A 25,121-nucleotide genomic window follows, 5' to 3' on the forward strand; every position below is an offset into this window, starting at 1 on the left:
ATAATGAACGCCACATTCAATTCTTTTGACCTTTCTCAGTTAAGGGTAAATCACATATACTAATATCTATACACACTACCGCTCGTTCAGTAATGCTGAAAAACTTGTTCTCTCTATCTTTATACTATTAAGTGAGCTAAAGTCCTAGTTCAAACTTTCACTCAAGTCCTTCAAATTGCTTAGTAATACGAACTACAATTACAGCCATATTAGATTAACAGAATTAACATAAAATCTTTCACAATACTGTTTGATGAAGCGCCTCTACTAGATGTTACTTGTCTTCGATTCCTGAAGAAATATTCCTTCTGTAGTGGGACATATTTGGGGTACTTCGGATCATGAGAGCCACCTTGGTTACACCATATCAGGCTTCTTCTAAGGAAACACGATCTATCTGCTGTTCTGCGGTCATCAGATTCGCCATGAGGATATCCACACCTTCCTTTGATAATCTCCTTCCTTTAGACCAGGGTTGGCTTATACAGTAAATACCTTTCTTCCCGACCATGTGGCATCCTTTGTTCTCGATGGTAGGAAAACGGGACCTAAATCCCACTTACTAATATTCCATGTCGTGGCGGATGGATGGGGACTCCTGACCATCACTCAGGAAACACATAAGGTAACCTCCAAACGAAAACTGGCAAAAGACCTCGTGGGGGGGGGGATTCCTAACCGTTTTATATTATGACCCTACCGGCACCTCGTGCAACTAAATTCCCCCTCCCCCTCGACATTAGGATACGTTTATTGTAACCTGTTAGGGCGGTGTCTCCTTGCTGAAACTTCACCTTTGGTGGGCCGTGTGCACGCGACTGACCCGTGGCAGCGTCTAAATCGAGGACTGTGACCTTGGGCTTTACTTTGGTTCTAGTTAATTCTATGAGTCAGCTTTATCAAACTCTATCAGTTCACCCAATTTTTCTAAGAATTAGCATAACTTACAATCTCTTGTTTCAAGTGTATAACAAGCAAGCCTTTTACATGCAAAACTTTTATAACTAAATACTGTAAATTAATTATCTTAATTTTCTAATATTATACAATCAATGTTCTTATACTAGTTCACAATTATTCTTTTCATTATATTTATTTCATTTATACTTAGATGCAAGCAATTTTCTTATTAAGGTTTCTACTTGTTAAATTGTGATCAAGGAAATTTTCTTATGAAGTTTACAAAATTACAAACTTGAACAAGAGGGACTTCCAGAAAATAGGTTCTGATGGGCTATCAGAGAAACAAACATATACTTACAAAAAAAAAAACTTTATTGGAAATTAAAGTAGACATCTTTCACTACTTTTCTACATAATTTCCACCATTGTTCAGGCACTTATCATAATGGGGCACCAAGAGTTGTATACCTTCGTCATAGAAGGTTACTGCCTGTGACGCAAAGCACGTTTGCCTGATTCTTTGACCTCATCATCTTGAAACTGCTGGCCACCAAGGAAAGATTTCAGATGTTTAAACAGGTGAAAGTCGCTTGGCGCGAACTCAGGACTATATGGGGGATGGTGGAATTGTTCCCAGTTGAAGGTGGCGAGAAGTTGTGTTACGGCGGCCGCTATCATGAATCAAAACAATGCCCCTGGTAAGCATGCCACGTCGTTTATTCTGGATCATGCAGTGACACAGTTTCTTAAGAGTTTGGCATTAAATACTCGTGTTGATTGTGGAGCCTTGACCCAAGAAGTATACCAGCAAAATTCCTTGTCTGTCCCAAAACACAGTGCACATGATTTTCCAAGTGGAAATCATTGTCTTCAATTTTGTCTTGACTGGTGATGAGGTGTGCCTCCACTCCATGGGCTGTTGTTTGGATTCAGGGGTTGCGTGCAACACCCAAGTCTCATCCCCGGTGACAAGTCTGCTGAGGAAAGCATTGCCATCCTCATGGTAGTGTGTCAAGAATTCCAACGCACTGCCCAGCCGATTCACTTTGTGTTGTTCTGTAAGCAACTTCGACACCCAGAGTGCACACAATTTCTGATAATTCGATTTCTCCGACACAATTTCATGAAGACATCAACATGAAACTTCTGGAAATTGCAGCAAGAGTGAAGTCATAGTGAATCCCCTATTCTGTCGAATCTTTTCAACTGAACACACCAAATCATCAGTCATTAAAGATGGTCACCCGCTACATTCATCATCGTGCACACCCGTCCTTCCTTCATTAAAAAGTCTTACCCATCTTCGTAAAACTGAATCACTCATTGCATGTTCTCCATAAACCTCAATAATTTGCTGATGAATTTCAGCTGCTTTAATGTTCCTCGCATTCAAGAAATGGATAACTAATCTAATTTCACATGCGGCAGGTGATTCGATTTTACATGTGGTGGGCAATTCGATTTTCTTAGATATCACAAACATACCAAGAAGCGTATGCACTGCGAGAATGCCTGAAAATGGTACCAACGCCTTGCTAAGGAATCAACAAACTCAGCACACATGCACATCATTGTGATCACAGCACTGCAGTGAAAATATTTAAAAATGGAACTTACTTCCTGGATGTCCCTCGTACAGGGTTTTTCTTTTTCATGCATTCTGGCTAAGTAGCTTTCCAGCATGCATTAGAAGTTGATAGTTTCAATTCTGATAATGCCAACTTAGCAAGCTTGATGCAATCCAAAATAGAAAATTTCTTCCCCACATCAATAACTGTCAGTAAATTATTCTTATCTAATTTATCCAAAATGTATTGGAATGTTCTTATGTAGTAAGTTTTGAAAGTAGCGATCGCACCCTGGTCTAGCGGTTGTATTAAGGATGTTGTATTAGGTGGCAGAAAACAAAATTCTACATTCGGATGTTCTAAAACAGGATGGCCAGGAGCATTGTCTATAATCATCAATAAAACATTAAAGTCCAGATTCCTCCCCCCCCCATCAAATAGTGTTTAACTTCTGGAACAAAACAATGATAAAACCATTCATTAAAAATTTATTTTGTAACCCAGTCTTTTTTGTTTGCCTTCCAGTACACTGGTAATGTGTTAAAATCCACACCTTTCATTGTCCGTGGTCTTTGGGATTGATTAATGAGTAATGGTTTTTACATTTTGATTTGTAAACAAGAAATGATTGTTTGGCAAACAACTTAACTCCTTCCAAGCAGCTTTATATAGGTGGGCCTCCGGTAACGGATCAACTTAACTTCAAGTAATCAGCATAGCACCAGAAACCAATTGCAAGTGAATATAATGGATCATCTGTCGGCTTAACTTCGTGGGATCGTAATTACAAAAATTGATTTTTTTTTGTTGTTGCTACAATTGTCTACATTCCGTAGTGTAGAGTAATCCCTAATATTTAAAACATCGAGGGAGGGGTTCCCAAAATTCAAGTTTAAGTACATATTTACAGTTCTAGGAAATGATAATTATAATGGAAATACCCCTTTTAAAAGAACTGAATTCAAATAGAAATTCTAAAAATAAGCACCATTTGAACCGTGTAAAAATAGAATTGCTTCTGTTTTCTAAACTGCATTATTTCAAAATAATGTAAAAAGAGAATTAGCTGTACTATGCTAAGGAAAATTAACCAAAGAAATCAATACCACTAGAGGTGTAAGCACCATTTGAACCATGTAAAAATATAATTGCTTCTGTTTTCTAAACTGCATTATTTCGAAATCATGTAAAAAGAGAATTAGCTGTACTATGCAATGGAAAATTAACCGAAGAAATCAATACCACTAGAGGTATAAAATGATGACGTATACTCCACCCCACAATATTTTTTATTGTAATAGATTGTGATGAGAAACATAACAGATAATCATATATTTATACAATTGGGATAGACAAATAAATTAAATGACCTAGATTTTGCTGATGACATATGTCTGCTAGCTCAAAAGCACCAACATATGAAAAAAACAAAAATAGATAATTTAAATCAGGAAGCCTCTAAATGTGGCTTAGAAATAAATAGGAAAAAGACAAAAATAATGGAGATAAACCCTAAACAAAATCGAACTTTTAAAATAATAGAAGAACCACTGGAACAGGCAGATACTTTTGTCTACCTGGGATCGGTGGTAAGTAGGATTGTAAGTAGTAAGGTGGTAAGTAGGTGGTAAGCTAGTGGGATTGAATGCGATGGGTATAGCGTGTTCAGGAGTGACAGGGTGAATAAAAAGGGGGGAGGAGTGTTATTGATGATAGCTGATGAGCTTCAGCCAAGGAGTATAGAAGTTGAACTGCAGGATGGGGAAAAAAGCACATTTGAGGCTGTTTGGTGTGAGATACAATCTAGCAGAACAAAATATACAATTGGGTGCTGCTATAGACCGGGTGATGGAGTGGATGGTGGGAATAGTATGCATAAGCAAATAGAAGAAATGAATGGAAAGAGGGTAATTATTATGGGTGATTTCAATTATGGTAATATTGACTGGAAAGAGGAGAGGGCACATGGGAGGAAGGAATTGGATTTTATGCAGTTATTAAGGGACAACTATCTACGGCAACATGTATTGGAAAATACCAGGGGGCAGAGAGTGCTGGACCTAGTAATTGCAACTGAGAATGTGGCTGTAACGAACATGACCTTGTTGCCACCAATTGGTGAGAGTGACCATAAGGTCATGACTTGGGAGGTGGCTAAAGGAGTCGAATTTACAATTAAGACAGGGTATATGTGGAATTATCGGGCTGGTAAGTATGACAAGCTTAGGTGTGTGCTTGGCTCAATGCCATGGCATGTAAAACTGCAAGGGCTGGATGTTGATGGTGCATGGGAGGTGGTCAAGAACTGTTTGCAGGAGGCAATGGTTGACTGTATACCAAGAGTCCGAATAATAAATCAGGTAGGGGTTAAATGGATAAATAACACTATTAAGCTTGAGCTGCAAAAAAAGAAACAATTGTGGAGGGAATTTAAGGAGAAGGGTGACCATCAGGTGCATGAACAGTATAAAGCTCAGGCCAGGATGGTAACAAGGGTGGTAAGAAAAGCAAAAGCAGATTACGAAAGGAAATTGGCCATGCAGGCTAAAGAGAATCCCAAACAGTTTTTTCAATATGTTCCAAGTAAAAGGAAAAATGCTCATGGTAGAATGATCTTAAAAAATGCTGAGGGTAGGGAGGTAACTGAATCAGTCGATGTTGTGGAATTACTGAGCGAGCACTTTGCAAGAGTATATCATCCAGGTGGTGGCCTTGCGGAAATGGAGGAACCAACAGCTTATACTGGAATTGTGATGAATGAGGTAGAGGTAACTAGTCTGTTACAGAACCTCAATGTCAATACATCTGTGGGATTGGATGGTATACCAGCTCGTGTCGTACGTGAAGCGGCAAAAGAATTGTCAGTGCCCTTGACCATTATGTTTAATTTGAGCCTCAGGACTGGGTCAGTCCCAAGGGGGTGGAAAGAGGGGAAAATAGTTCCACTGCACAAAGGTGGTTCCAAGGCTGCTGTTGAAAATTACCGGCCAATCAGCATAACAGGAATCATTATCAAGGTCTTAGAGAAAATAGTCAAGAGGAAAATACAAGATTGGATAGAAGAAAATGGGATACTGTATCGGGGACAGCATGGTTTTGTGAAGGGTAGGTCATGCCTCAGTAACTTGCTCACGTATTATAACACAGTGACGGCTGAACTGGATAAGGGTAATGGGTTTACAGTGATTCTGCTGGACCTTGCTAAGGCCTTTGACAGGATACCACATGGAATTCTAATCAGTAAATTGCAGCATATGGGAATGGACATAGGGTTGGTGAGATGGATAGGAGGGTGGTTGACGGAGAGATATCAGAGAGTGGTTTACTCAGGAGTAGAGTCCACAAGACGGCCTGTGACTAGTGGTGTACCACAAGGATCTGTTCTTGGACCACTGCTGTTTAATTTGTTCATAAATGATATAGGAAAGGATCTGAGAGGAACAGTTCATTTGTTTGCGGATGATGCAAAGTTGGGTAGGGCAATAGTGAATGCAGATGACGTCAAAATTTTGCAGGATGATTTGGATAGATTGGAGGTCTGGGCTAGGGAGAATGGATGTCAATTTAATGTGGCAAAATGTAAGGTTATGCATTTTGGGGTGAAAAGATGGGAGGCAGTTTACTGCATTGGTGGAACCGTGCTCCAGAAAATTGATGAGGCACGAGATTTAGGAGTGTTGGTGGATAAGGAATTGAAATTTAGGGGACACATTGCAAAAGTGGCCAAATCAGCTCATCAAATCACTTGGTTGCTGAAGAATACGTTGACAAGCAGAGACAAGCAGGTTATTGTTCCTCTGTATCGAGCCTTGATAAGACCTCATCTCGACTACTGTGCTCAGATTTGGTCACCTAGGTTTCTTCTTGATGGGGAGGAGGTGGAGAGGATCCAGAGGCGAGTGACCAAGATGATAGCAGGTCTGTGGAATGAACCGTATGAGAACAGGTTGAGGATTTGTGGGTTGCAAAAATTGGTTGATAGGCGGAGGAGGGGAGATATGATTGAGACATTCAAATTACTGAAGGGTTTCTATAAAATTAATTCAGAAGATATTTTTGAGAACAGGGCTGGTTGTGGGAGGACTAGGGGACATCCATGGAAACTGGGCAAAAGTGTGGTTAGTAAAGGTGTTAGAGCTGGGTTCTTTACTTTTAGAGTAGTGAATGAGTGGAATGCGCTCCCTGAGTCTGTGGTGGATGCTGTGACAGTGAATGAGTTTAAGGCGAGGTATGATAGATACTGTATGAATGTCGAATAGTTGTGATGAAAATGATTTGGGGCCTCCCTCGATGAGTCTAATGACTCCCTGGAGTTGCCCGTAATAATAATAATAATAATAAAGTATCATAGATGGAACAGAACAAAATATAAAAAAAAAAATACAAAAAGCTCAAAGTATCTTCAATATAATGAAAAACATATGAAGAAGAAAAGAATTAAACTTAAAAGTTAAAATAAGTCTTTCCAGCACAAATGTTAAAACTATTCTACTATATGGATCAGAAATCTGGAAATTAACTAAGGAAAATACAAACAAACTACAGGTATAGATAAATAAATGTCTAAGAAAAATATTGGGAATATACTGGCCAGATAAAATTTCAAATATAGCATTATGAGACAGAACGAACCAAATCAGTATTGCAACAGAAATAAAAAAGAGGAAATGGATTGGACATATTATCAGAAATCCTGATAAAGACATAACTAGGACAGCCATGGAATGGAACCCACAGGGGAAAAAGGAAAAGGGGGTCATCCCAAGATGACCTGGAGGAGACAGCTAAGATGGAGATGAAGCAAATGGGGATATCCTGGAATGAATTCAAGAGGAATTCAGCAAACAGAGCCCAATGGAAAGCATTAATTGAGACTATGCTCCACAGGGAGTGAAGAACAAAGTGAAGAGTGAAGTTAATATGGCAAGCATTTATAAATAAGCACAGCAATTCATTTTTGGGCCTATAACCATCCCAACCATGGCACCTCTCAGCAATGATTTCTCCACACTTGCCTGCTCACTTTTATCACTACTCATGCCATATATCTCTCTAGATTCAACTACTACTAAATCATCCCATTTCTAAACTGACCAACATCAAACACAAAACTAACACTTCCAACATCTTCTTTCCTTATGTTGTATATTCATGACTGCTACAAATCCCCTATCCATCTTGCATTACTGCCTCTCACCCTCATCTCTCACTACTATTCTCTCCATTCACAAGCACTTCAGTTCTACTCATCTGCTCTTTTACATCAACTCTTACACCCTCTCACCTCTTGTTCACATCATTAATTAAACTCCCACCTAGCAAAAATCTCTCTAGCAGGCTTACTTCATATCCATTTAAATGAAACCTATCCCTTTTATACAATTTTATTCATCGTTCAAACATATCCACTCATTAGCGAACTGCAACCTTTTTTCCTCACACATCTCACCAACATTAATGTTTTTGATTGCCTTTTAAACTTATTTGTTAGGAGCTGTCAAAAAAAAAAAAAAAACTTTAATTACATTTTTAGAGTGCTTTCCCTAGTCCTGCACAGGTACAGTTTAGGACATAAGATACCTCATGACCTAAAAAAGATGTGTTGTAGTAAATAAAACTATTTCTCTGAAAACCTGCAGCATTTATCACTGCTTCATCTGCTTTCTTGAAAAGTGTGATATAAATTTTGACTTATATGACAGCAGTCTTCATCTAAATAAATGTTAAAGCCAATTCAATGATTACATAGAACCTTTGAATATATTATTGAGAAATTACACACCACCTACAGAACACCTCTGCTAGTTCAGATTTTTCAGCTGTATAATATTTTACATTTTAGCTGAAAGGTACAAAAACAAAGTAAAACAAAAAGATGACGCAATAAAGTTGATGCTACCTGTGCATGGCTTCTGATTTCTTATATTAGATCTTTATATTTCTTATAGTAAGATCTTTACTAGAATAATCCTGAAAAGAAAGATATACAAAATTGGAGAGGTTGAGGAAAGAACAGGCAGCCTTCAGATCAAACAGATCATGTATAGACCAAAAGCAATAGAAGAATTAATAGAATGACAAAGCAACCTATACTTAGGTTTTATCAATTTTGAAAAATCCTTTGACAGTATAAATAGAGAAAAAATATGGAGTGTAAGGAAGCATTATGGTATATCAAAGTTTTTGTGAAGAAAATGTACAACCACAAAATTAAAATACTATACAATGGAAAATTAACCAAAGAAATTAATATCACTAGTGACGTAAGACAAGGATGTATACTCTCCCCCACAATATTTTTGATTGTAATATATTTGGTGATGATGAGAAACACAACAGTTGATAATATAAATATACAATGGGGGTGGACAAACAAATTGAATGATTAAGATTTACTAATGACATATGTCTGATAGCTCGAAAGCACCAACACATAAAAAAAAAAAAAAAAAAAAAAAAAAAATCAGCTAACGCCTTTTTATTCCCGTATATACGGGAGTAGGCGAGGCCATTTAGCCCTATCTAACTTTTGGAGACTGAGTGGGCAGTTCAATCTCCACTGGTACCCAATCAGAGACAGATGGCCCAAGGCTATCACTAATTAAGCGGTACGCAGTGAAGAGAGACGGCTCAAATGTGCCGCCATCTCGTGGTCTCTAACCTTAACACAATATATTTAATGTCTGAAATAATGTGGGTTCTACGGTCGATTTTCTTGAGTTTACAGGACGAAAAACCCGAGTTTCCGGGAGGAAAAACCTGCTTGCCCGTGCCAGAGATCGACTAACTCGGGAACCGGTCGAAAAAAGGCTTAGAAAAATTTCCTCTAGTCGCCGACTAGACTCGAAACCAAGACTTCCTTCGTGCGGCCTAGCGCGATGGTGTGCAAACGCCACATCCACTGAGCTACACAGGCTCACTCTATTGATATTGATATCTCACTATATTGATAACTTAAACCAGGAAGCCTCTAAATGTGGCTTAAAAATAAAAAGGAAAAAGACAAAAATAATGAAGATAAACCCTAAACAAAATCTAACTTTTAAAATAATAGAAGAATCACTGGAAGAGATAGACACTTTTGTCTACCTGGGATCAGTGGTAAGTACCACAGTAGGAACAGAAGATCGAGCTCAAATTATCTTCAATAGAATGAAAAACATATGGAGAAGTAAAGAATTAAACTTAAAAACTAAAATAAGGTTTTTCAACACTAATGTCAAAACTATTCTACTATATGGATTAGAAATCTGAAGGAAAATATAAACAAACTACAGGTATACATAAATAAATGTCTAAGAAAAATATTGGGAATATACTGGCCAGATAAAATTTCAAATATGGCATTATGGGAAAGAACAAACCAGTATCACAATAGAAATAAAAAATAGGAAATGGATTGGACATCTATTTCCTATTAGAAATTCTGATAAAGACATAGCTAGGACAGCCATGGAATGGAACCCACAGAGAAAAAGGAAAAGGGATTGCCCTTGCCCTAAGATGACCTGGAGGAAACAGACCAAGATGGAGATGAAGCAGATAGGGAGATCCTGGAGTGAACTTAAGAGAGAGGCAGCAAACAGAGCCTCATGGAAAGCATTGATTGAGCCCCTATGTCTACAAGGAGCATAGAGGATAAGTAAGTTTTAATAGCTCATAGCAAGTAATCGGCAACTTATGTATCTGTAATTCTAGTCTATGTGCATTTTTGTATGTTTTGCGATTTTTGCTATGTTGTTAATATGTATTTTTCAAAATACACAATTTTACATAAAAATATGTTTTGAGTTTTTAACCTTTAAATTTTAACTATATTTAAAAAAAAAAAAAAAGTGATGGGCACTCGACTGAAATTTGCATTGATGCAACAGGACTCCTAGAGCCAGAGGAAAGCTTAGAAAAACAAGTGTTCTTTGTTAGGTTGGCAGGGAAAAAGACCTAGAGGAAGACCAAGATGTAGATGGATTGGTACAGTAAAAAATGCCTTAAAAGACAGAAATATACTCATAAGATCTAATAATATTGGAACCTCAACAGATAACAGACTAATTTGGAGGAAAATTGTTGACTGGAAATTATTAATGGTGTAACTCTTTCTTGTAGTACTATTATAATTATCCTGTACACCCTTTGAGGATAAATACCACGAATTTAATGATATATGTTGGACAATATGTATTTGGCCAAAATCAATGTGAATTTGGTGAATACATATCTTTTCTTCTGTGAAAAGATAACTACCACAAGGTTTAAAAAAAAAAAAATTAAAAATAGCTGCTGTAAGGCTGAAAAAAAGCTATATGGATAACCAAACAGAATTTTGAAATTTTTATTAGATACCCTTGATAGGTGAGAATAAAGCATAACTCGGCTCATTCTGTTAATTTCATCCATTTGGCCTTTAAAAATGAAGGAAATGGCAATTTTTTGTTGAACATAGCATATTTAATACATATAACTATCAAGATAATATTTTTTATTATCATGAATTGTAAGGGGTGCTTAAGGGTCAAAGCTGTATAACCGAGAGGAGACCTCCACATAGCCTTTAAAGGAATGCGGAGAACCGACCAGGGCTTCTGACCTAAGGTCCAATCCTCACCTTCTCTGTTGGGTATTATTATTATGGGGCAACTCCAAGGAGTCCATAGACTCATCAAGAGAAGCCCTAACATCATGTCAAGAAACTATTCGACATTCACACACTATCTATCATACTTCGCCTTGAACTCATTTACAGTCATGGCACCCACAACAGACTCTGGCAACTTATTCCACTCATTCACCAATCTCCAAGTAAAAAACCCTTGCTAACCACACTCTTGCTCAGCTTCCATGTATGGCCCCTAGTCCTCCCACCACCAGTCCTATTCTCAAAAATATCTACTGAATTAATCTCACAGAAACCCTTCAGTAATTTGAATGTCTCAATCATATCACCCCTTCCCCACCTATCGACCAATTTCTGCAACCCACAAATTTTCAACCTGTTCTCATAAGGTTCATTCCATAGCCCTGCTATCATCTTGGTCACTCATCTCTGGATCCTCTCCACCTCCTCCCCATCCAGAAGAAACCCTGGTGCCCATATCTGGGCACAGTAGTCTAGATGAGGTCTTATCAAGGCCTCGATAGAGAGGAACAATAACCTGTTTGTCTTCGCTTGTTAAAGTATTTTTCAGCAACCAAGTGATTTGATGAGCTGATTTAGCCACTTTTGTGATGTGCCATGACTGTAAATGAGTTCAATGTGAATTGAAGTCATTTACAGTCCCTGTCCACCAACACATCCAAATCCCTGGCCTCGTCAATCTCCTGGAGTATAGTTCCACCAATGTGATATACTGCTGCTAATCTTTTCACACCAAAATGCATAACCTTACATTTTGCCACATTAAATTGACATCTATTCTCCTTAGCCCAGACCTCCAAACTATCCAAATCATCCTGCAAAATTTTGATATCCTGTGCACTCACTATTGCTCTACCCAACTTTGCATCATCAGTAAACAAATGAACAGTTCCTCTCATATCGTTTCCTATATCGTTAATGAACAAAGTGAACAGTAGTGGTCCAAGAACAGAACCCTGCAGCACCACTAATCACAGGCCATCTTTTGGACTCTACTCCTGAATAAACTACTCTCTGATATCTCTCCATTAACCACCCTCCTATCTATCTCACCAACACTATATATCCATCCCCATATGCTGCAGTTTACTGATTAGAATTCCATGTGGTATCCTGTCAAAGGCTTTAACAAGGTCCAGTAGAATCACTGTAAACCCATTACCCTTATCCAGTTCAGCTGTCGCTATGTTATAAAACGTGAGCAAATTACCGAGGCATGATCTATCCTTCACAAAACCATGCTGTCCCCCCACACAGTATCCCATTTTCATCTATCCAATCCTGTATTTTCCTCTTGACTATTTTCTCCGAGAACTTGAAAATTATTCTTAATATGCCGATCGGCCTCTAATTTACAACAGCAGTCTTGGAACCTCCTCTATACAGTGGAACTATTTTCCCCTCTTTCAACCCCCTTGGGACTAACCCAGACCCGAGACTCAAATGAAACAAAATGGTCAAGGGCACTGACAATTCTTTAGCCGCTTCATGTATGACACGAGCAGGTATACCATCCACAGATGTATTGACATTGAGGTTTTGTAATAGACTATTCACCTCCACTTCATTCGCCACAATTCCCGTAGCTGTTGGTTCTTTCATTCCTGCAATGTATCTACCTGGATACTGAACGAACAAGGGTGGGCTGGCAATTTGGGATTTAGCTGACCAAATTGTATCATTATTGGCTTAAACCAATATACAAAATGATGGTACAACATGACTAAATTTCATTCCGGCTGTGGCATCGCCTGGTTAAACGAGGTCCCCGTTGTTTTCGCCAGGGATCCAGGGCGAACAGTGAAAAGTCAGCTACTGGAACAAATCTGAAAGCACACCCAAACTCAATATCACCAGAGTTAAAGATCGGTACTATCAACATAAGAAGCCTAAATGGCAAAGAAATGGAGCTAGCTGAGTAATTAGATAAGTACTGGATTGACATAATAGGGGTGACTGAAACAAAAAAGACAAAAACTGGTCAGATCTTTCTGAGCAATAAATACAAAATGTTATATTCAGGAAATGACAATCAAGGAAAAGAAGGAGTAGCCATAGTATTCAACACAAAATACGAGGCTAATCTTCTAGAACAGGCAGGCAGTCTCAAGTAGAGTGATGCAGGCAAATATCAGAATGGGGAATTGGACAATGAGACTTATTTGTGCCTATGGTCCCACAGAAGGTTCTACTAAGTAAAAGTGGAGGAATTTTTTGATGCTTTAGAGAAAGCAACTGACGCAATGAAAAATGAAAAGTTGGTCCTTGTTGGGAATCTAAATAGCAGAGTGGGAAATGATTGAGAGATATACAAAAATATTTTGGGAAAATTTGGAGAAAAGACCAAAGCAAATACCTGTTGGATTTCTGCTCAGGACATGGACTGGTTATTACTAACACCATGTTCCAACATAAAAATGTGCACAAATTCACATGGAGAGAAGAGGCTAGGAATAAGAAAAGTCTCATTGACTATGTTATTGTCGATGGTCATGTTTTCTCACTGGTTCAGGACACCAGAGTGTACAGAGGATTTGAAATTGGAAGTGATCACTATTTAGTCTGGAGCAGGATAAAATTGAATTTCATATTGAAAAGAATGAAATGTAAGAAAGTTTTAAAGCGAATAAAAGTTGAGCAGCTCTCAGATGTGAACTGTAGACTAAAATACACAAAGATTATTGAAGAAAAAATGAAAGAGTTTGAGAACAAGAACTAAACCTTCGAAATTCAGCGGCAAACCTTGAAGAAAACCCTGATTGATTCATCCAGATGTGCATGTGGTGAGGTTGTCTGCAAGGATAGAAAAATCAGAACTCCATGGTGGACACAGGAAGTTAAAGAGGCAGTGAAGGAAAAGAAGAAAGCATATCAAAAGTTTCTGGCAAATAAGTCAGCTTGTGCTCTTAGAGAATATAGAGACAAATGTAAGAAAGCTAAACAAAAGTCATGGGAGGACTTTGGCAAGAACATAGAAAATAAATATCAAGAAGGTGGTAAAATATTCTGGAGGTTGTTGAAGAAGCTTAGAAATGGAGGAAAGAGTGCTGTAAAAGGAGTTAGAGATGATAAAGGTGACATGAAAATGGGAGAAAAAGATATCCTTGAAGTATGGAGTAATTACTTCGAAAAATTGCTAAATGAAACAAACAGTGATAGCACAGTGATAAAAAACACACAATAGGCATACAGTCAGAAATACATATCCATACTTGAAGTAGATAAAGCCATCAAAGGCTTGAAATGTGAAAAAAAAGCAGCAGGAGTAGATGATATTCGACCAGAAATGCTGAAGTATGGTGGTATAAAAGACTTACAGTGGCTGCACTGCATAGTTCAGAAGGCCTGGATAGAGGGACGGATTCCGCATGATTGGAGTAGAGCTCTAATAGTACCAATATATAAAAAGGGAAAAAAACTGAATGTGAGAATTACAGAGGTATTTCCCTACTGAGTGTTCCAGGCAAGATTTATGCAAGTATACTTGAGAAACGGTTGAGAAGAATTGTGAAAGAAAAGCTTGGTGAAGAACAAGCTGGATTCAGGCCAAATAGAGGCTGTCGGGATCAGATCTTCACTTTACAACAAATAGTTGAGAAAGATCTGTTATATTCCCTGAATATAACAGATCTTTGTTATATTCAGGGAATATAACAAAGATCTGTATTTAAGTTTTGTCGATCTGGAAAAGGCATATGACAAAGTACCAAGAGAGAAGCTATTCAATATGCTACAGTTATATGGTGTCAATGGGGCATTATATCAAGCAATACTTAGTCGTTATCTGAGTTGCAAGTCAGCAGTTAGAATTGAAGGAACTACGGGAAAATGGTTTAATGTTAAAACTGGTGTCAGACAAGGATGTACAATATCCCGTCAGTTATTCATTAACTGTATGGATCACATTATGAATGAAAGTGGTATTAAACCTGATATCAAAATTGGAGATGTTAATGTCAGCTCTTTGCTTTATGCAGACGATGTTATACTTATAAATAAATCTCCCAGAAGTCTGCAAGATTCCCTGACTAAATTGAATAACTGTTGTAATAGATATGGTATGGTCAGCAATAAAAAGACAATGAAAATAAGTAGAATTGTTGAAAATGTCAACTGTGTTGTGAACGGAGAACCTGTGGAACAAGTAAAACATTTCAGCTACTTAGGCACAATTTTTAGTGAAGATGATAAATTAAATATGGAAATAGACAATAGAATCAACAAAGGTGGTATGGTAGGAAGTCAATTGAATAAATTCATATGGAATAAGAGAGAAATTAGTTGGAACACTAAGTCGAGAAGTAAAAGACTCGACCAAAGACTAGAGACTGCAGATATGAGTCCTGAGAAAGATTAGAGGTATGAACAGATGGCATCAATGGCAATATCATATTAAAAACAAGGATATTAGGAAAGAACTTAATATTGTCAGCATCCAGGAATGCATTAGCAGAGCTAATCTCAAGTGGTATGGTCACTTAAACAGGATGGGCGAGGAAAGTTTAGCAAAACAAGTTTCTCTGCCAGGTTGGCAGGAAAATGACCCAAAGGAAGACCAAGATATAGGTGGACTGATATGGTACAAAGTGACTTAGATGATAGAAATATAAGATGTGATAATGTTGGAGTCTTGACAAGTAACAGACTGATTTGGAGAAAAATTGTAGATAGGAAGTTAGTAATGATGTAAATTTTTCATGTAGTACTATCATATCCTGTACACCCATTGAGGGTACATGTCAGGAATTTGATGATGATGATGATGAATTGTATGCTATGCTATGTGACAATAACAAATGGGAAAGTAAAAAAATAAATAAATGAATTGCTTAAAATGAAGGAAAAAATAATAATCCCAATAAAATAAATAAACTTTTGTACACCTTCTATCCAAAAAGAAGCCGAACTTTTCGAAAATATCAGAAACTAGTGGTGCCAACTGTTGTATCATTTTGTTTTCGAAAGCGGCAACCTTAATTAGTGTTATGTCAACTGTTTATGACATTTGTTTCATTAGAAGCCGAGTTACAGTGCCAAGAGTGACAGTGTGTTTTGACAAACAGTCGGAAAATGAGTTTCAAACAGCGAGCAGCGATTGACTTTTGTATTAAACTTGGTAAAAGTTTTACCAAAATGCATAAGATGCTTCAAAAAGCATATGGTGATGAATGCTTATCCCATACTCAAGTTTATGAGGTGGTTTAAGTGATTTCAAAGTGGTCGTGAGATGCTTGAGGACGACGAAAAGCCAGGCCATCCAAAAACTGGACTGAGCAAAGTTAACAACTAAAAAGTGTGCGATTTCATCAAAGAAAACCCGAAATCGTCCATGAGATTGATTGAAGATGAATTGGGGATTCCAAAATCAACTGTGCACAACATTTTGACCGAGAGTTTGAGCCTTCGTAAATTAAATTTGCAATTTGTTCCTCACAAGTTGACCGACGACCAAAAAATATATCGAATTGAACACTGCAAGGACCTCGTTAAAACCGCTCATAAGGACTGAAATTTCCTTGAAACAATCATTACTGGTGACAAAACGTGGTGTTTTGAGTATAAGCCCAAAACAAAGCTCCAGAGTGCTGAGTGAAGATCACCAGAAGAGGGGCATCCGAAAAAAAAGTCGCTTGGAGAAGTCAAAAGTAAAGACAATGCTGATTTGTTTCTAAGATTCCAAGGGCATTATCCACAAAGAATTCGTTCAGCCTGGCCAAAAGGTCAATGGTGAGTTTTATCTCAAAATTTTGAGGCGATCGATAGTGAAAATTCGTTGCATACGGCATGAATATCGTAAACAGACTGTTCGTCAAAACACAATGTCACTCTTGGCACTATAACTCTACTTCTAATGAAATAAATGTCATAAATAGTTGACACAACACTAATGAAGGTTGCCGCTTTCGACAACAAAAAGATACAACAGGTGGCGCCACTAGTTTCTTATATTTTCGAAAAGTTTAGTTTCTTTTTGGACAGAGGGTGCACATCTAACTGGAAGAACTCTTTTTTTTTTTTTTTTTTTTCCAAGAGAGAGAGCATTTTGATAACTATCGTAAGTCATATGGTGGCACCTGTCTGGTTTTAAAATTAGATATGGTAATAATTTAATGAAAAGTCTGGTTAAATGTATGGAGGACGAAATTAAATGTTTAAATAAGAGGATAACTGATGTAATTGACATGAAGGTTAAGAATAAGCAAGTATCTAAAGATGATAGAGTTACTTTATGAGGTGACTCAATCATTAAATGAGTGTTAATAAAGTGCACAAGACATTTTACAGGTGGTACAATAAAGCCAATATCAGATGTTTTGCATAGTAGGAAAGAACAGGAATCAGAATTAGTGGTAGTAGTGGGCATAAATGACTTGAATAGAGAGACAAAGTATGTGGAAAGGGATCTGAAGAAGTTGTTGCAGGAAGTGAAGGATAATAGTGTCATTGGGAAAGTGGTTAGTTTGCTGCCCAGATATGATAGTAGGGAAGGAGAGCAATGATACTGAATGACAAGATGGCTGAACTGTGTCAGGCAAAGAGTGTTCAATTTTTGAATGTATGGAATGAATTCAAAGGGAAGTTAGAACAGTTCAAAGCAGATGGGATACATTTGGATGCATTGGTTGTTGGTCATTTGGAGCGATTGCTGTTTAATAAGAGTGCACAGGGTTCATATGAAATTAGTACCACTAAGAGTCAGACAGAGAGAAGTTGAGTAGCAGGTTGTGGAAGGAAGGGAAGAGGATGGAAAGGTGAAGAAGTGATTATAGCAGAGCAAAGTGATGCAGTGCAAAAAGATGGGAATGATAAGAATACAAATGAAAATCAGAGTCAGAATCAGGGAAACAGGGATGGTCAGAACAAAGAGAGAAGTTCACTATAACAGAGAGAGAGAGAGAGAGAGTAAAAAGTGATTGTGTTGGTGGGATGGCATCAAAGAGTGGAGAATCGTTATGCTTGTATACTAATGTATGGAGTATCAGAAATAAAGTTTGTAACACTGATTGAATCAGTATGCCCAAAGATAATTGGCATAAGTGAAACTTGGTTGACTGAGAATGATATAGAATTTTCCAAAAAGATAGGAAGATGAAGAAAGAAGGGGGGGGGTATTGTTAATGGTATCTAAGGAATTGTGTCCTTCAAGAGTCAAAGTGGAAAATAGTAGTACGTGTGAAGATTTTGAAGCTGTTTGGTGTGGTCGAGATCAGTAAAATAATATATCTAATAGGATGTTGTTATAGGCCAGGGAATGCAGAGAGTATTGATTGTGAAATGTTTCGACAAATTAGTTGGGCAAGTAAAAGAAAGATGATCCTAATGGCAGATTTTAATTATAAGAATGTGGATTGGAAAGAAGAAATAGTGTATTGTAATGAGAGTGCTGTTAAATTTCTGCAGGATAACTATCTAAAGCAGTATGTGATGGAAGCAACATGAGGTTTATCAGTGTTAGATTTGGTGATATCCTCACAAGATGTGGTTGTGAATGAGGTATCAATACTACCACCTGTTAGTGAAAGTGATCATTAGGTATTGGTTTGGAAGGTAGTCAAACAAGAAAAAGTTGTTATCAAGAAGGTCTACATGTGGAATTACAAGGTGGGTGATTCTTAGAAGCTCCATAGTCAACTAGCATCAATACATTGGGTTGATGAATTGTGTAGAAAAGATGTTAATAGTGCAAAGGAAATGATAAGGCAGTATCTAACACAAGCAATGCATAAATGCATACCAAGAGTTAAGCAAATAAATAGAGTAGCAGCGAGATGGATGAATGGTGAAATCAAGCAAGCAGTGTTACAAAACAACTTATTATGGAGGAAGTACAAGACAGTTTGCAGTAAACAGACTGCATGAAGAATATAGAGTGCAGGCCAGAAAAGTGACAAGCATAGTTAACAAAGAAAAGCAGAATATGAGAGGAGATTGGCCAGTCAGGTCAAAGCTAATCCAAGGGAATTTTTCTGCTATGCGGCAAGAGGAGAAATAACTATGGCAGGTTGATACTGGTGGATAGTTATGGTAGCAGAGTTACCATAGCAAATAATATAGTGCAATTATTTAACGAACACTTCATTGGCATATACAGGGTGTTCGGGATAAATTTGACAGTTTCGTAAGGAAAAAGAAAATCTTCTTTGTATCTATTAAATTTAATGAATTGACAAAAAAACATTACAGGCAGAGTTAATTACAATACTATCAACAAGATTTACTCAAAATAACCACCATTAGCATCGATCACAGCTTCAATTCTGCTTCGGAACCTCGAACAAGCTGATGCTACAGTCTCCCTGGGAAGGGCCGCAAAAACTGTTTTAATTTTATCCATTAACTGGGCTTTTGTATTACTGGAAGTGCGATTGGTGTCTTTTTCAACTGCGCCCCATACAAAATAATCCATGGGGTTAAGGTCTGGGGAGTTTGGAGGCCAAACATTTGGACTGGTGAAGTCGTAGAAATTTTCAGACAACCATTTTTGACTTTTCCCAGAGGTGTGGCAAGGGGCCGAATCCTGCTGCCATACATACGGCCTACCATTGGCTACCCTTGTTATCCAGGGCTTGACTACAGTTAGCAACTCCACGAACAAAGCCCGAATTCCAATGCCAGGGTTCTTCAACACCTGTTCCTGCAGATTTGCGAGGAATTCTGCTGTACGAACGCAATCAGATCGTCTGCTAGGGATCTTTCTTCTTGCTACATCCTCGTAGTCACCATTGCAAGTCTCTAGTTCATGCCTGATTGTTTTTACTGTATTCAGGGAGCATTGGGCAGCAGTCGTAATATCCTTATTTTGATGGCGGGCACGAATCATCATGATACAAGTTATTCTCTTCCATGATTCAGGTGGGTTCCAGCTATCCATCCTTTCTGACATCTTGTATATGAATGAAGAAGGGTCCAAACTTTTAAATGAAGAGAAGTGTGTGTTAATACATGTAACTTACGGAAAAATATAATTAATTATAAATATGTCAAATTTATCCCGAACACCCTGTATTGTGATGGTGTGAATAATGCTGTACAACATGTAGAAGGGAAGGCAAGAATTAGGATAATTAAAGGCAAAAGAATCAGGTGTATCAAGTATTGGGTTAGGTGTTAATAAGGTTATGGGAATGAATGACGTCACCACGTATTTTTAAACAAAAGGAAATGATAAGGCAGTATCTAACACAAGCAACGCATAAATGCATACCAAGAGTTAAGCAAATAAATAGAGTAGCAGCGAGATGGATGAATGGTGAAATCAAGCAAGCAGTGTTACAAAAGAACTTATTATGAAGGAAGTACAAGACAGTTTGCAGTAAACAGACGCATGAAGAATATAGAGTGCAGGCCAGAAAAGTGACAAGCATAGTTAACAAAGAAAAGCAGAATATGAGAGGAGATTGGCCAGTCAGGTCAAAGCTAATCCAAGGGAATTTTTCTGCTATGCGGCAAGAGGAGAAATAACTATGGCGAAATAACTACGTGCGAAAGAGTAAGTGATGCCCTTGTCCTGGTTATTCAACGAAAGTCTTGCAGTGGAGAAGGTTCCAAAGGAGCGGAAAGAAGGCAAAATAATACCTCTGCATAATCATGGTTTCAGAACAGAAGTTTCCATATAGACCAGTCTGTATATGTGCAGTTGTGATCAAAGTGTTGGAAAAATTAGTTAGAAATAGAATACAGGATCAGGTTGATCAACATGAGATTCTCTATGATGGTCAGAATGGGTTTGTGAAGGGCACGTCTTGTTTTAGCAATCTACTTAATGATAAGGTGACAAATGTGTTGGATAAGGATAATCATATAGTGATATTCTTGGAGTTTGCAAAAGCATTCGATAAATTACCACATAAGCTGCAGAGGACAGGAATAGATAGTATATTGATTAGATGGATTGGAGATTGGCTCTCTGAACAATACCAGCAAGTTGTGTATGATGGAGCCATGTCTCAGAAAAAAAGGCGACCAGTGACGTGCCTCAAGGTTCCTGTTCTTGGGCCCTACATTTTAACTTATTTCTTAATGATATTTCATGTGGATTGATTGGGGATCTTCAAATGTTTGTCGATGATGCAAAGTTAGGTAGAATTATCAGGAGTAATGCTGATGTTAATTCTCTACTAGATTCTATTCTAGTAGAGAAATATTCTAGATTTGAATAGACTTTTAGCTTGAACAAATGAGTGGGGTTGTAGTTTTAATGTTAATAAATGCAAGGTGTTACAGTTTGGAACACAGAGATATAAGGTTACATATATTGGTGGAGCTGTACTTGGAAGTGGATGAGATTTGGGATCTTGGAGTGATGGTAGATAGTGGACTGATAAAAAGTACATTGACATGTAGGGATAAGGAGGTGGTGCAGCCTCTATATATAAGGCATTGATCAGACCACATATGGACTAATGCTCAGATTTGGTCACCTAGTTTTCATTGTAATGTGGAAACACTAGAAAGGGTCCAAAGTTTTTTTTGCAAAGACGAATAACCAAAATGATATCAGGACTTTGCAGTGTTGCTTATGAAGAGCATTTGAGAGAATGTGGATTACAGAGATTGGTGAATAGAAAGAAATGAGGAGATATGATAGAGACCTTCAAGTTAGTTAAGGGATTCTATCAGATTAATACAGAAGAAATTATAAAAAGAGTGGATGTTAAGATGGGAAGAACGAGAAGTTCATCCCTGGAAGTTGCATAAAGATGTGGTAAAGAAGGGTATGAGGAGTAGATTTTGTAGATTTTTTATGTGGAAAGTTGTTAGTAAGTGGAATGCATTGCAAATGCAGGTAGTGTAAATAACTTCAAAGCTTGTTATGATAGATATGTTGCTGGTTGAGTGGGCCTCCCACGATGAGTCTGTGTCGACTCCATGGAGGTTACCAAATAATAATAATAGTAATCAAGAAAAGAGTAGGATATGAACAAGTATTATGTTGATGTCCACTCTACAGAGCTGTGACATTGTTTCAAGCCACTTGAGCATCAAATTTTATTTCACCACAATTGAATGATTGTCTGCTATGTTTATGATGGTAACTATTAAAATTAACTTACTCCAGAACTTCTAATAAAACAGTTGACAATATTAGCATTATTACCTATATAAGTAAAATTGGTTAAAATAGAACAAAATTTTATCATCAATAAAATCAGCTAACGCCTTTTATTCCTATATAGGGAGAAGACCAGGCTGTTTTAGCCCTATCTGACTTGTGGAGACTGAGTAGGCAGTTTGATTTCCACTAGTAGCCAATCAGAGATAGCTGACCCAAGGATATCATTAATTTAAGTGGCCTGCAGTGAAGAGGCGGCTCAACAAGTGCTGCCATCTCGTGGTCCCCAACCCTAACACAATTTTATAACAACTTGAAAATGTAGTATACCCGTTCTTTTCAAACTCTAGTGATGTGAAATTACACTGCATGCAAAGCTAAGTTACTAGTATAAAATTAAATAACTGTTTACTTTTAATTGTTTTATTCTACTTTTACATTAATACTGGTGACATGCAAAAAAACATGCAACTTATTTACTTCACACTACTCAGGAGTCCTAAAAATTATGTCTTGATAGGCAGATGTGATAAATACACTGAAAGAGGCAAAAAAAAATTAGTTTTCATTTTCAAAAGGCTGTCTAGGTTAAAGGTATGAAAATAACATAAGGGGACCAATTTTGCTTTATAGCCACCCATCAACTCCATCTCACAAAAATTCAAAATTTTGATTAGGTTGAAAAACATAACTTTTGGGGGGGAGGGGGAGAGGCCTTTAAAGATGGCTGTTTTTATTTATATATTTTTATTTTGTTTTATACATACACTACATGTATACATAAAACATAGAAAAAGCACTTGGGATTCAACCTACAGGGTAGAATAAATGAGGAAATAGAGCACTCAGAACACCTAAAGCAGGTGGCCACCATCTTGGAAAAAATTAGTCTGTCTAAAAATGCAAATAAAAATCACCTTGTGCATTAAAATGGCAGTAGAAAAAAAATCATTAATTGAACAAACTGGAAATAAGCTGTGATTAATTTTATTTGAGTTGATTCTGTGGACTGTCTTGAATAATGGCATAATAATTTATAAGATGCATAAAAAAAAAATAAATAAAATGTTCCTCCATCAAAAGGATAAGTTGTTTTCATCAAAATCAAAAATTATGTAGCTTCAGCCTTTGGATGATTTCACTTGGAATGATCCAATAAATAAGTCCAAAACAGTTTGGGAATTAAACCAATCGCTAGTTGATTTATAGTGAACATGTTGGATTTGTTTGGAATTATAACCCAAAGCAACTAAATTGCATTCTCCAGTTAGTTTGTTTTGCAAGATGAAATCCTAAATTTCTATCTTAGATAGGATTCAAATGCAGGTCTTTCCAACTGAAAAGCAGCATTCTAATCTCCTTATGATTACAGTAAATTCATAGCTTATTTATTTTCAGAAAACAAAGTTAACTACGGGAATAATATTTTTCATTATCCTCACATATCTGTCAGAATCATAACACAGATTAACACAATTAATGCTTTAGTCAACTTGCTAACTACTAATTTTTGCAAAGAGACTATTTATTTAAAACTTAGCACTAGATTTGAGTAAGTTTTCTGTAAGGATATGTATGAGTATTTTTAGTGTTATTCTATAACAAACAAAATGTACAGAAAGTTCATCTTTAATACAAAGGTATAGTCTTTAGATTTTTAAAAGTTAAAAAACTACACACATCAGAAAATATTCAAGACATAAAATATCTAAAATAAAATATGAAGGTTTGGGAGATGAGAGATCTAGGAGTAGCGTAAACAGAGACTTGAAGTTTAGGGATCACACTACTAAAACTTTGAGGACTTCACAATGGATTATGCAATGAAGAAGACTAACATGTAGAAGCAAAGTGGTTATAGCTTCTTTGAATAAGGCCTTAATCAGGTTACATATGGATTACGTGAACAAATCTAGTTACCTGGTTTTCAAGGGGATGAGGACATTTTAAATAATAGTTCGAAGAATATTTAGTAAATCTGATCAGAGAAGATTTAGTAAATCTTTTCATTGGTAAATCTGATCAGAGAAGATTTAGTAAATCTTCTCTGATCAGATCTTGGGATATGAAGACAGACTGAAGGAATGCAATCTTCTCTCTTCCTTTTATTTGCAATAGAAGGAAGAGAGGAGGAGATATGCAACTTGTTCCACCTAAATGTTTACTTGACACTTTTGAAGAAGGATAAATTATGGTATGGCAAAAAAAAAAAAATAAAAAGTCTAAATGAGCATAGTTAGATCTATCAAATATTATGGATTAGAAGATTTACAATCCATAGTAAAACTGAAAGGAAACAGTTACAGCTAGTGATATCAGAGAGAGAGAGAGAGAGATTACACTGTTTTAAGTTGCAAATTTAGTTTTATGGTGTGCTGCTGGTCATCATGCTGGTATTCAGGTATACTAGTAAATCTGATAAACAGCTTCTCACCTTTATCTCTGCCATAATCTCGAAGAACTTTTTTAGTTTTTCCATACTCCTGAATATCTTTGACTTGTTTTCTATTAGATAAGAACTCTACTGCTTGTTGCTCAGCAAAATACTGATAAAATTTGGAACTCACTGGTAAACCTTTGAGTAGTGCTTGTTGATCTTCTATTGATGGCTTTTTAAAGAGTAACTAAAAATAAAGAATATACTATACACATATGTATAAAATAATTAACAATTGATATAAACAATCTATTATTATAATAAAATATTAGAATATTGGATATGGAGACTTCTGACCAATAATTATAATTACAAATAAACTGGGTTTTATTTGGTCATAATTAATAAAAAAATAATGAAACTTACTAGTTTTGCCCATAAAACTTGTGTCTTCTTCTCAGTAAAAAATACATAAAAATAAAATGCAATAAAGATAATCATGAACTATGACATTACTAAAACAAACTGTGTAGGAATCATTACAATATAAACTGATTGAAAGCACATGGAATGTGGGAGGTGGCA

The 25,121-nt window shown here is 36.9% G+C and overlaps 1 protein-coding gene across 6 annotated transcripts in view; it reads right to left on the reverse strand.

Annotated features, from left to right (window-relative positions):
- LOC150095415 (uncharacterized) overlaps positions 1-25,121 on the reverse strand; it is a 172,227-nt gene that overhangs the window by 73,861 nt on the left and 73,245 nt on the right. For all 6 annotated transcript variants that reach the window (XR_016550057.1, XR_016550059.1, XR_016550058.1 and 3 more), the window contains exon 4: positions 24,594-24,783. Coding sequence is in view for 3 of the 6 variants with exons in the window: in XM_090410294.1 (XP_090266420.1) it covers positions 24,594-24,783 (190 nt within the window). In the remaining 3 variants the exon portion in view is untranslated. The remainder of the gene's footprint in view (positions 1-24,593; positions 24,784-25,121) is intronic.

Source organism: Typopeltis vanoorti, chromosome 20, assembly GCF_054136105.1.
Source record: "Typopeltis vanoorti isolate ZY-2024b chromosome 20, IOZ_Tvanoo_1.0, whole genome shotgun sequence".
Lineage (NCBI taxonomy): Eukaryota > Metazoa > Arthropoda > Arachnida > Uropygi > Thelyphonidae > Typopeltis > Typopeltis vanoorti.